The 13161-nt window shown below is 42.7% G+C and overlaps 1 gene segment (V, D, J or C); it reads right to left on the reverse strand.

Moving 5' to 3' along the window:
* LOC145362569 (Ig heavy chain V region MOPC 21-like) lies at nucleotides 1–12946 on the reverse strand. The segment is given in 4 exon segments: nucleotides 1–344; nucleotides 11168–11212; nucleotides 12431–12730; nucleotides 12855–12946. Coding segments are annotated over 4 exon segments (735 nt in total).
* Between the last annotated feature and the right edge of the window lie 215 nt (nucleotides 12947–13161).

A 13161-nucleotide genomic window follows, 5' to 3' on the forward strand; every position in this document is an offset into this window, starting at 1 on the left:
TTAATCACAGTGTTTCTGTTTTACACAAGCTCCACAACACTTACATGGTATTTCAATGCTCTTGACTGTGTTGATGTGTCGAACCTCACAGTCAATTGTGGGGCATTCTCCCGCTGAGTCGCTGATGGTTAACTGGCTGCTCATGGTGTAGGTTCCATCCGTATTTCTCACTGACGGGAACGTCTTAGACCCAATGGTAAACGGCTGCCCTTTTCTCTTCCAGGTTAGTTTGGCAACATCTGGAGAGTAATTCATCGCCAAACATCCGAAGGTGATGGAGCCGTCGGAGTTCTGTTGCTGACAGGAGGAGACCAGGCCGTAGAGAGTGGGCGCAGATGGTGTCGCTGGGAAAGAATAGCCAATTGAACAAGTTAGACTCGTGCGTTTATTAAGTCAACAAACATATTGTTACAAATAGGTTTCTGTATTAGATATAGCTCTTGGTGTTAAAGGGATGAAGGGATGTGGGTAGTAGGTGTGATCAGGATAGTGATGAGCTCTGACCAAAGTGAATGGCGGAGTAGGCCCAAAGGGCCGAATGGCCTACTCCAGCTTCTATTTTCTATGTTTCTATCTCGAACATTGATTAGAATTATGAACTTATCCCTAATATTTCCCGAATAAATCTTTCATCCGCCTTTGAGATGATGTTACTTCTATCATTTGGGAATTGTCATCTCTGTAGAATCTCATATCCCTGTCTCCACTTCTATCAAATTAGGAAGAAAAAAAACACATTCTTTTAGTCTCACAATGACATGTCATTCATTGGATAAACAGAGAACAGCAAAAATTTTCTCCATTATTGCAGCAACTATTTATTTCTCAAACAACAGCAGTGTGTGATGAACCGCTGTTTATTTCTCAAACAACAACACTTTGTGATGAAGAAGTTCTCCCTTCATTCAGACTACCCACTCACCTGATGAGGGAGCTCCAACAGCTTGTGATTGCAAATAAACCTGTTGGACTTTAACCTGGTGTTGTGAGAATCCTTCCTGTGCCCACACCAACCTCACTCCGGCATCTCCACACTAGTTTTGGAAATTGCCTGTGTTCAAACTGATTGGTGCCCCTTCCTCTCTCCAACTCACTTCCTCTCGCTCCACAAAACGGAGATTCGTGTCTTTGCTTCAAAAATCCCTCCGGAATGAATACTTACTGAGTGATCAGGAAACTCTAAATGTGATTATAAATTCAAATAAATCCAACAGTGACTAATTGAAGGATCATACATTAGTAGCAGGAGTTTCCCATTCGGGTCCTGAAGTCTCCCCCATCATTCACTGAGATTACAGATGAGCTGATTGTGGTGCTAGCTCTATTCTGAACCCCCTCACTCCGCCCGTCCATCACCCGCTCTCTGCCCATTTTCCCCAGCTCTTTGCCCTTTCCCCTGGCTCTCTGCCTTTCACGGTGGCTCTTTTCCCCTTTTATCCAGCTCTCTGTATTTCCACCTGGTTCTCTACACTTCCCTCCAGCTCTGTGCCCTCTCCCCCGGCTCTCTGCTCTTTCCCTCAGCTCCCTACGCTTTTCCTCAGCTCTCTGCCCTCTGTCCCTGCTCCCTCCCCTCTCTCCTTTCCCCCAGCTCTCTGGCCTTTCCCCCTGACTCTCCTGCCCTTTCCCCTGGGCTCTCTGCCCTTCCCCTCGGCTCTATGGCCTTTCTCCTGCCTCCCTGCCCTTTTTCGTGCCTCCCTTCCCTTTCTCCTGGTTCTCTCCCCTTTCCCTGGTCTTTCTGCCCTTTTCCCCATCTCTCTGCCCTTTCTTTCAGCTCTCTCCACTTTCACTGGTCTCTCTGCCCTTTCCCTCTGCTCCCTGTCCTTTCTCCTCTCTCTACCCTTTCCCCTGGCTTTCCGCCCTGTTCCCCGGCTATGTGCCCTTTCCCCGCCTCTCTGCCCTTCCCCCAGCTCTCTGCTGTTTCCCCTGGCTCTCTGCCCTCCCCCCACCCCGGCTCTCTGCCCTTTCCCTCGCCCCCTGTTCTCCGCTGACTTTTTGTCATTGTCCCTGGCCCCGAGCCCCCAGCGATTCCCTCCAGCTCTCTGCACTCCCAGGGCAGCTCCCACCTTTGAACACCAAACTGCCACTTGAGATCTTTCTTCTCTCTCTTTGCAGACCCTCCCCACACAGATTCAGTGAGTGTGAGTGAGGGAATGTGAGTGTGTGAGGGTGAGTGATTAAATGAGTGAGAGTGGATGAGTGATGGTGTGTGTGAAGGAAGGTGGGTAAGTGAGGGTGAGTGAGTGAAGTTCTTTGAGTGAGGATGAGTGATTGAGGGTGAGTAAGCGTGGGTGAGGGTGAGAGAGCGTGAGTAAATGAGGGTGTGTGAGAGAGGGTCGGTGAGTGAAGGAGGCTGAATGTGAGTGAAGGTGGCTGGATGAGTGTAGGTAAGCAAGAGTGAAAGAATGAGGGAGAGTGAGTGAGGATGTGTGAAGGTTAGTGGAGGTGGGTGATTGAAAGTGAGTGAGATTGAGTGAATGCGGGTGAGGGAGTGAACGTAACTGAGTAAGTGAGGGGTGAGAGTGAGTGAGTCAGGGTCTGTTACTGAGGGTGGTGTGTGAGAGTGTGTGAGGGAGAATGTGGATGGGTGGGAGAGTGAGGGTGAGTGAGTGAAGGTGTTTGATGAGGACGAGTGATTGAGGATTTGTGAGTTAGGGTGCGTGTTTTTGAGTGATGATGAGGATGTGAGGGTGTGTGAGTGAATGTAAGTGCGTGAGTCTGAGTGAGTTTGAATGGGTGAGGTGGCGTAAGTGAGAGAGAGACAGAGAAAGGGTCATTGAGCTTGAGTCTGTGGGGGTGAGTCTGGGCGATTGAGGGTGGGTAGGTGACTGAGTGAGTGCGAGTGAGAGTGAGTGAGACTGGATGAGTGAGGGTGGGTAAGTGGGGTGAGTGAGTAAGTGTGAGAGAATGGGGTGAGTGAGTGAGAGTGAGTGAGACTGGGTGAGTGAGGGTGGATTAGTGGGATGAGTGAATGAAGGTGAGTATGAATGTTGGTGACTGACTGAGGGTCTAAGTCAGTGAGTGAGGTTTAGTGAGTGAGGTTGAGTGAGTGATGGTGTATGAGTGTGGGTGGCTCAGTGACAGTGAGTTAATGAGGGCGCGTGAGGGTGAGTGCGTGAGGGTGAGTGAGTGAATGTGGGTGCGTGACTGAGGGTGTGTGAGTGAGTGAATGTGAGTGAGTCAGTGAGGGTGTGAGAATGAGAAAGTCAGGGCATGAGATTGAGGATGAACGAGTGAGGTTGAATCAGTGTTTTGTGGGTGAGTGTGGGTGAGTGAGTGAGGATGGATGAGATTGAGTGAGAGAATGAGTGTGTGAGGGCGTGAGGATGAGTGAGTCAGGGCTTGTGTTTGAGTGAACGAGTGAGGTTGAATGAGTGCTTATGGGTGAGTGAGTGAGGATGGGTGATAGTGAGTGAGCGAATATGAGTGAGTGAGTGAGTGAGTATGTGAGGGTGAGTGACTCAGGGTGAAACAGGATCATTGAGTGTGTGAGGGCGAGTGTGTGAGGGCGAGTGCGTGAGAGCCAGTGCGTGAGGGCGGTTGAGAATGTGTGAGTAAGGGTGAGTGAGTAATGGTGAGTGAGTGCGGATGAGTGAGTGTGAGGGAGTGTGTGGGAGGGTGGATGAGTGAGCAAGGATGAGTGAGTGAGGGCGAGTGAGTAAGCGTGAATGAGAATGAGTAAGGGTGAGTGATTGTGGATGAGTGAGTGAGGGTGAGTGAATGAGGGAGAGTGAGTGAGAGAGTGTGCCAGAGAGGGAAGGTAGGTAAGATAAGGTGAGTGAGTGAAGATCTTTGAGTGAGGATGAGAGATTGAGGGTGAGTGAATGAGGGTGAGTGAGTGAGAGTGTGTCAGTGAGGGAAGATGGGTAAGTGAGAGTGAGTGAGTGAAGTTCTTTGAGTGAGGATGAGAGATTGAGGGTGAGTGAGTCAGTGTGGGTGAGGGTGAGAGAGTCAGTGAGCCACCTCCTCCTCTCCCTCTCCATCGATCTTTTCCCGATTCCCTACATATGAGGGTGAGTGAGTGAGAGAGAGTGTGTCAGTGAGGGCAGGTGATTAAGTGAAGGTGAGTGAGTGAAGTTGTTTGAGTGAGGATGAGAGATTGAGGGTGAGTGAGTGAGTGTGGGTGAGGGTGAGAGAGTCAGTGAGGGAAGGTGGGTAAGTGAGGGTGAGTGAGTGAAGTTATTTGAGTGAGGGTGAGAGATAGAGGGTGAGTGAGTGAGGGTGAGTGAGTGAGAGTGTGTCAGTGAGGGAAGGTGGGTAAGTGAGGGTGAGTGAGTGAAGTTATTTGAGTGAGGATGAGAGATTGAGGGTGAGTGAGTGAGTGTGGGTGAGGGTGAGAGAGTCAGTGAGCCACCTCCTCCTCTCCCTCTCCATCGATCTTTTCCCGATTCTCTCCATTGATCAGCTTTCAGTAACAGGGCTGTGTAAAGTCAGGAATCAGTGTAGATCACCGGGCAGCTGCTTTAATGTCGGGGCCTTTCTTTCAGAAACACGGATCAGTGAACAAATAGACAGACTGAGGGAGCTGGAAGGGAAGCTTCCAGCAAAACTAGGGTCACACAGGAATCAAACACCAAGTTTACACCAGTATTGGGGAGCCAGGCGGACTTAGTCTCAGCCAGATCCCTTCTTATTGATTGTGTCTTTGTGTCCGGTGTAACACATGGAAATCCCTACTTCTGACCTCCTGTTGGATGGAATGTGTCATTGATGAAGCAATAGAAGATTGTTGGTCCCAGAACAGTCCCCTGCCGAACTCCTGCACTGATATCTCAACTTAGATGTTTGACCTCCAACAACCATCACCATCTTGCTTTGTGCTAAATATGATTCCAAACAGAGAAGAATTTCCTGCTGAAACTTATTCACATGAGTTTTACTCGGGCTCCTCGATCCCACCCTCATTCAAATGTTAGTGGGGGAGGGGGAGGGGGTGGCCGAGGTGGCACAGTGATTAACGCTGCTGCCTCACAGTTCAATTCCCGATATGGGTCATTGTGTATGGAGTTAGTAAGTTCACCCCGTGTCTGCTTGGGTTTCCTTCGGGTGCTCCTCTTTCCTCCCACAGTCCAAAGAAGTTTGGGTTCAGGGGAGTGGCCGTGCTAAATTGCCCCTTCGTTTCAGGAGGTCTAGTTAGAGTAAACACATGTGGTTATGGGGATAGGGCTTTGGTGGGGTTCCTGTTGATGCAGACTCGATGGGCTGAATGGCCTCCTTCTGTACTGTAGGATCTCGTGATTCTATTCTATGATGTAAATGACAGTCGCTCTGACATATGTGAGGTGGAAAGTGTGTGAGAGGGTGTTTGGGTGTGTGTTTGATAGAGAGAGAGGATGAATGTGTGTGTGAAGGTACCTGTGTGTGATATACTGTGTTTGCACATGTGTGAGACAGTGCGCTGAGTTTGCAAGAGGGGGCAGTGTGCCTATTGGAAAGCAAAATAAACTGTTCATGACTGTGTGGAAATGTGCATGGAATTGCGTGTGAGTGAGAAAGATGTGTGCAATGTGTGCGGGTGACAGAAGCAAAGTGTGTGTGTGTGTGTGTGTGTGTGTGTGTGTGTGTGTGTGTGTGTGTGTGTGTGTGTGTGTGTGTGTGTGTGTGTGTGTGTGTGTGTGAGAGAGAGAGAGAGAGAGAGAGAGAATGTTTGCGCGAGACTGTGCTTATGTGAGAGATTGTGTCTGTGTGTAAGTTAGAGTGTGTGCATAGGTCTATATTTGTGAGAGAGTGTTTATGTGTGAGCTCGTGTGAGAAAGCAAGAATGTACAGTTGTGAGGTAGTGTGTGCAAGAGAGATAGAAATATATGTGTGTGTGTGTGAGAGAGAGAGAGGGATGCGTGTGCAAGAGGAATTGAGAGAGAGTGTGTGTGAATAAATGTGAGACAACTTGAGCGTGTGTGACAGAGTGTGGGAGAGAGAGTGCGTGTGCGAAAGCGTGAGACTATGCTTATGTGTGAGTATGTGTCTGCGTGTAAGAGAGAATGTATGTGGAGGTGTGTGCGTGTGAGTGTTTTTGTGTTTGAGAGATGAGAGACTGATTGAGAGAGCGGAAGGATGTCTGGATTTGTATCTGAGACAGACTATGTAGACCGTGAGAGAAAGAGAATGTGTGTGAGATATCGTATGAGAGAGAAAGTAAGTGTGTGTCTGTATGTGCGAGAGAATATGAGCGTCTGTATGTGTGTATTTATGTGTGTGAGAGTGTGTGATGTGTGTAAGTCTCTATCTGGCTGATTCAGTCTGGAAAAGCACCCTCACTCCACACATACTCACCCACTCACACAGTAAGTGGGAGTGACAAGCGTGCACAATACGGACTTTGGGGCACGGGTTGGAAAAACATTTAAATCTTTCACAAATCAGTCACAATTGAACACTTTTCTCTTTCCTCAATGAGAGAAACTTGTAAAACCTCACGCAATCTGACACAATCCAGGGCAAAGCCACCCACAAGATTACCCGGCCCCTCATTCACCCTATTCACTCTCTCCATCACTAACAAGCAGTGTCAGCACTGTGTGTATTATATACAACGTGCACTGCAGCAACTCACCAAGGCTCCATAGAATACACTGTCCAAACCCGCTGCCTTTACATCCTAACAGGACAAGGGCAGCATCCACATCTGAAACACTATAACCTGTAAGCTTCCCTCCAAAACACACACCATCCTGACCTGAAACAATATCTCAATTCATTCATAATCGCTGGGTCAAAATCCTGGAACTCCCTGCCTAACAGCAGGATGGATGCCTGCAGCATATGGACTGCAGTTGTTCAAGGATGCTTCATATCAACACTTTGTGAAGGAACAATTAGATTAAAAATTCTGGCCGAGCAAATGTCTCTAAAATGCCTTTAGAAGATTAAAAATAATATGCAAGTGAATTTGACCCTTCAGCTGTCAAACTAAACAGCTCAGGGGCTGCTGTAGTACGGAGCACAATATAGTAAATCTCACTTTGTATTTGTTCATCGAACATTCCTAAGGCCGGTACATCACTGCTTAAAAATCACCCAATTCTCCCTCTACAGTCTGATGTTTCTGCTTCTCTGATGGACACAATATGCTTCAGGGATTTAATTTCTGAGACGCCGAGTCAAACAGTCACATTTCTCACAGATACAAGTGCATTGAAGAAATAAATCAAATTTCACTTCCTGCAGTACAGGAGAAGGAACCAGAAGATTTATAACCAGTCAGGGAGATTCCTGGTCCCAACACAGTGACCACATGCCCAGAAACAGAACAGACACAAACAGTTCAATAGCCGAGTTCCCAGCAGAAAGATCTGTTCAATCTGTCAATTTCAAACTGTTGGATTCTAATTGATCAATAGTCAACTTACAACAGAAAATCAATAACCTATTTTAAATTAAACTGATATTCATTTCAGAACTCCTCTCGACTTTTAATTATTTCTCTCTGCCTGTCTCACTTCTCGAAAACTGTGTAAAAATGGAATTTCGCTGAAAATGAGCAAAAATAACAGATTCAGGACAGTTCAATGTCCCTAACAGAGATGCAGTGACACAGTAACAGTTCAATGTCCCTAACAGAGATACAGTGACACAGTAACAGTTCAATGTCCCTAACAGAGATGCAGTGACACAGTAACAGTTCAATATCCCTAACAGAGATGCAGTGACGCTAAGAATTAAACAAACCGGGAAATATTTTCATTGAAAATCGTTACCTGATTCGATCTAATTTCTTAATTAAATGTAACCAACAAAATAATCAAGGCAAAACACTTTATCGAGCCGAGCACAGCTGAGTAAAGAAATGTTTTGTTTTGGAATTCATTTTGATACAATTAAATATTCTCTAAAACTGATGATATTTTGCACGCTAGTGCAATATTCAAGGTCTTTTGTTTTGAATTAATCAGCGTTAATATTACATTTTAAGTTATTGTTAATTGTCAGTTAGTTCTCCTGCCAGCTGATTTGAACTCTGTAATAAAATGAGTTTTCAATCATTCAAAACGTCCTTCTGCCCCCAACATTGTTAAATAATTAGGTTCCAATTAAATCTCAATGTTAAACTATTATTTCAAATTACTGAATGGAAACATTCAAACATCTGTCATTCATTTACTTAAATCTAATCACATCGTAATATTTTACTTTTTCACTTTTACGACAAATGTCTTATTATAACCAACAATCGTGTTAAAAATGCATACTTCTGAGTTCGTATAGACTGTAACGGCCTGGCCGTTTGAAATCAATAATACTGCTTCCCAGGTTTAATAATTTAGACCACCCAAATAACAACTTCATTACTGAACACATTGTTTAATTAAAGAAGATCTGAATTAAACAGTGCAAACACACAGACGACAATTGATTCAAACCCTCTGTAACGCTAAAAACACGATGCAGAATATAAATCTCAACCTTTTCTTCATTATAATATTTAATAAGAATTAAGCATAAGCTTCAGTTAGTATGAATTCTTCGATTCTATCATTCATTCTTCTTATAATTCTATTCTGTGTTTAACATTAATGGGAGACATGATGTTATTAAGTGCAGAGCTAATATTATTTTTATAATATTTATAATATCATACTATTTTTATATAAAGTAATATTTTTGAATTTCAAGCATTTAATTGTTAATGTGTAGCCCGTTTCTGTTGACACTTCACTACAATTCAAACACAATCAGTTGAACAATTTTGTCTGAGTGTCAGCGAATTCCATCTGTCAGAAAACTGTGTTCAGTCTGTCAAATTTTTATAAACTGTTTGATTCTAATTGATCAAAGGTCAAATTACAACAGTGAAAAAAAATCAATAAACATTTTAAATTAACCTGATGTTCATTTTAAAACTCCCTTTGCCTTTTTACTAACTCTCCCTGACTGTCTCAAATCCCAAAAACTGGGCAATTATTTTTTCTGAAAATGAGAATTTCGAATATAACAGATTCAGGGCAGTGTAATGTCCCTAACAGAGATACAGTGAATTGTAATCCATGTTTTATATTATAATGTAACCATTAGTTAACATGAATAAAATGCCCTAACATATATTTATTTTATTTTCCGAAACTTTTCTGCTTTATCCCTTCAAGAATGTTCAACCGCAATTTTATTTTCATTTAGCCAGAACTGCTCAGTTTCACTGAGCTGAAACAATGTAAAAACAATTGAGGAACACCAAACAATTTCACAAATTTTGAGATGAGATAAGTGATTAATTATCTCGGTATCTAATTTTAAAAAATACTTAGAACGAATAATATGGTTCCAATTGCATAGAAAAAAGATAATAATCGGATACAAAAATTTCCAAAAAGGAAATTATTCTGCAAAACTCGGATTCCAGTAAATGCGAACTTAATCTGGGATATACCGATTAATGCAAAGTATCTTGTTCAACTGAGCGCTGCTGTGAAAACAGCAGGTTATCATTGAAATAGCTTCTGGAATTGTCACAAAATATTTCCAGTCTGGAAAATGTTCTGGTCATGTTATTTGTGTGAAAAACACAGCAAGACTATTAAAGGGGATTATTGCTAAATTATTAATATAAAATAATCTGTGGTGAATAAGGAGTTATATTACTGATTAATAATTCTTTGATTTGTATTGATTTTACTATTAAACTTGTAAATGAGAAGTTTGTGATTGCAGCAAAGACTAAGTGTCCGAATGAGCGTTGTAAGTCATGACTTACTTGAATTTGTAAGCGTTATTTAAAATTTATAAAAATGCTGTGCTATCTTTGAGTTTTTTTTCCCAAAACCTGCTTGTTTTCTCCCTACAAGGATTTTCAAACTCAAAGATTGTTTGTGTTCAACCAGAAAACATCTAAACTCACAACGGCACCGTTAAAACACTATTCAAACAACACAGAAATAATGCCACAAAGCCAAATGACAGCGCAAATTTTAAACATTCACAGTGACTGCACCACAGAATCTCCTCAGCAGAAACACAACAAAACACATCAATGAGGGAATGAATCCGCTTCACAGAAAAACAGCTCAATTATCCATTCAACAGAATCAAATGTAACATTGCAAAAAGAAATTTCAATATCGAATCCAGCAAAAAAAGCTCTTAACCAATTATTATGCTAACCAGAAATCTGGAATACGAGCAGTAACATTGCGACGAGGTGGAATATGTCCAACAAATTAGTATTGAAACTTTATCACATCTTATTCACATTGGGTCATATTTCAAACATATTTAAACATTTGGATGGTAAAAGTTGCAGCCATCAAATGCCACCGAGATTAAACATTGCAGGTACCCCAAATTGTGAATGCAGTGACAAACTATGTTCTGAACGAGTGGCGTAAGCCGTTATCACTAAAGATTTTAAACGTACAAACACAATAAAGCCTGCTTTATTTCTGTCTGCAGTTATGCGTCAAGCAGTTGCGAACCGGCAGAATGTTCATATTCAATCACAAAACGTGTAACAGCTCAGTGTCACTGAGTTCAAACAATGCAGAAACAACAAATTAATTCACAAATTTTACGCATTTAAAGTCACCCAAATACATAATCTCCTCACCAGAGGGAAAAAAAAAGCATCACTGAGAGACTGAACCCCGTTTGATGCAGAAGCAGCACAATTCTACAAACACTTTCAACAGAATCAAATATAACATTTACAGAAATGTTTAATATAAATTCCAGCCAATTCTCCCATCATCAAACTAATTAATGTTTAGAATAAGCAGTAAACATTGCACAGCAGCACCAGCATTGTGAGTGAGTGGAACATTTTCACTGGATAAATATAGACATTTTAGATTTTTTACTATTTTTGGTTTAAATTTCAAACACTTGTGCAGTAGGTGGTTCGACCCACAGCCACTAGATGTCACCGAGATTAAACGCTGCAGAAACGCTGAATTGTTTAACAGACATTCGGCTTTCAAAGTAAACCAACCACACAGTAACCTCAACAGATAAACACAAAATCCCAACAATTTGGGATTGAATCCCTCAGCGGCACCTATTGTCCAGAAAGAGCGGAATTCTAAAACCCCTTTGCAGCAGAATCACAGGAAACATTGTAACAATTCTCAACCGAGAATACACCAAACTCACATTTATGTCACCACATGGATTATCAGTACAGATAAAAATATAAAACAAAGACACATGTAAACCAGTTACTCAATAAGTGGATGGTTCTTACCTGTAGTCACCGTCACCATGGTCCCTTGTCCCCAGTAGTCGAAAGCATCACAGTGTCACATTCCGTAGGCTGTGTCATACAATAACCGTCCCTGTACAAAATAGACACAAAATCACCATTATTTTAAACATCCACAAACCCAAGGAAAAGCAAAGACAATTAATGTTCATTAAATTATAATTGTATTTCTGGATATCATTTGACATTCATAAATGACCCTAATGTTTTATATTTCTCAGAGTTACAGGTGAACATGTTGTTGAAACCACACATCGATAATTGAGTAATTATCAAGATCTTCCATGTTTATTCTTGTCATGTGGTCAGTGCTGGACATAAATAATACTGTGCTGTGATTACAGTTGGAATTTAAAAGTCACACTGATCCAGTTTCAGTCAATCAGTGCTGAGGGGTTTTTGTATTGACAGTAACTGCTGTGCCATCCCAGGTATCACAGTGAGACACAGCATGACAAATACTGAGGCGGACTGTTAGCTGTAAAATACAGACAGTTAATTTCACTGCTATTTCAAAAGCCTGTTTCCAGCTCGTTAAGGGTGAGTCAGTGAGATATTTCAATTTTTACTGGTCATGATATTGATAAAGGGGGTTAGAAACTTTTACACTCTCTGTGCACATTCAGCGTGTAGATCAATAACAATAAAATTGAAGCATTTTACATCTTTAAAAAAAACAATGCTGTTTCTAAGTATTATTTTGTTGAGCCCTCATTTACTTTGGCATTCGGCAATGGCATTGGTCACAAATTTAAGCAACGTCCTTTTCTGAGGTTTTTGTATGAGGATGGCGCTTTTCTCAGCACTGTGACTCCCATAGTATGTCACAGTGACACACACCCATACAAAAACTGCACTCACTCTGTTCAGTACTGCTGTTCAACATTCACTTTAAATGTATCATTAGTTTTGCTCTAATGTAAAATGTAGGCAACTGTTTATATAACACAATCTATCAGAAATATTAAAAAGAGTAATATATCGTGTGTCGTTCTTGCTGAAACTACAATGAATTATAAAGTCAGTGAAAAGCTCACCAGTTATATCGGTGAGTTTGGGAAGATTTACTGTTAAATGCTTTCTGCGTTACTTTTTTTAAAACACGATTATAGTTTGGTTCTGACCACTCTCGATCATATTGCATTTAAAACAGATACTGACCTTCAGGTTATGATGGAAGTTGCGGAATCCCCTCCCGGGCTGTTCTTGTCCGGGTGCAGCCCTGGATCCTCTCGCTGTGGCCTCTTGCACAGTAATAGATGGCCGTGTCTTCAATCTTCACTGTCGTCATGTCCAAAGAGAAGATGTTGTTTGAAGTGTCTTTGGACGCAGTAAATCGACCCTGAATTGATGGCGCGTAGTAGTTGCTGCCGGAGCTATAGTAGCGAACCAGCCACTCCAGGCCCTGTCCGGGAACCTGCCGGATCCAACCCATGCTTTTGCTGCTAAGATCGAACCCGCTGGTTTTACAGGTCAGTTTCAGGGAGCCTCCGGGACGCCCGGTCTCTGCCTCTGGCTGAGTCAACACAACATCCGACTGGACACCTGTAAAAAACACCAGGGATTAATCTTAGTGAAATGATTGCTGGCTCTGGAACATTCCAGAGAGAGAGACTAACACTGAGACAGTAACAGTGAGAGACTTGAACAATAATAAAAAAATACTCACCAGATAAGAAAGTCAGCAACAAACTGAGAGAAATGGCCGACCTCATCTTTCTGGTGATTTGGGGGAAATGGTTGTGTCAGGAACTCAGTGAACAAACCAGCTCCCGGACTGTTGGATTCCGGTCCCAGTGAGCGGTATTTAAATACCCGGCAGAAGGGGGCGGCTTTCCAGGCGCCGCCTGTTGGTTCCCTGCTGGAGGCGGCGCCTGGATCCACGTCCCACCTTCCACACCCCCAACAGAATGGACTCGGAGATTTACAATAGATTAATATTAAAATGGACATTTTATCTGTATCAGGATATTTGT

Source organism: Carcharhinus amblyrhynchos, unplaced genomic scaffold (genome assembly GCF_965287045.1).
Source record: "Carcharhinus amblyrhynchos unplaced genomic scaffold, sCarAmb.v2.hapA scaffold_38, whole genome shotgun sequence".
Classification (NCBI taxonomy): Eukaryota; Metazoa; Chordata; class Chondrichthyes; order Carcharhiniformes; family Carcharhinidae; genus Carcharhinus; species Carcharhinus amblyrhynchos.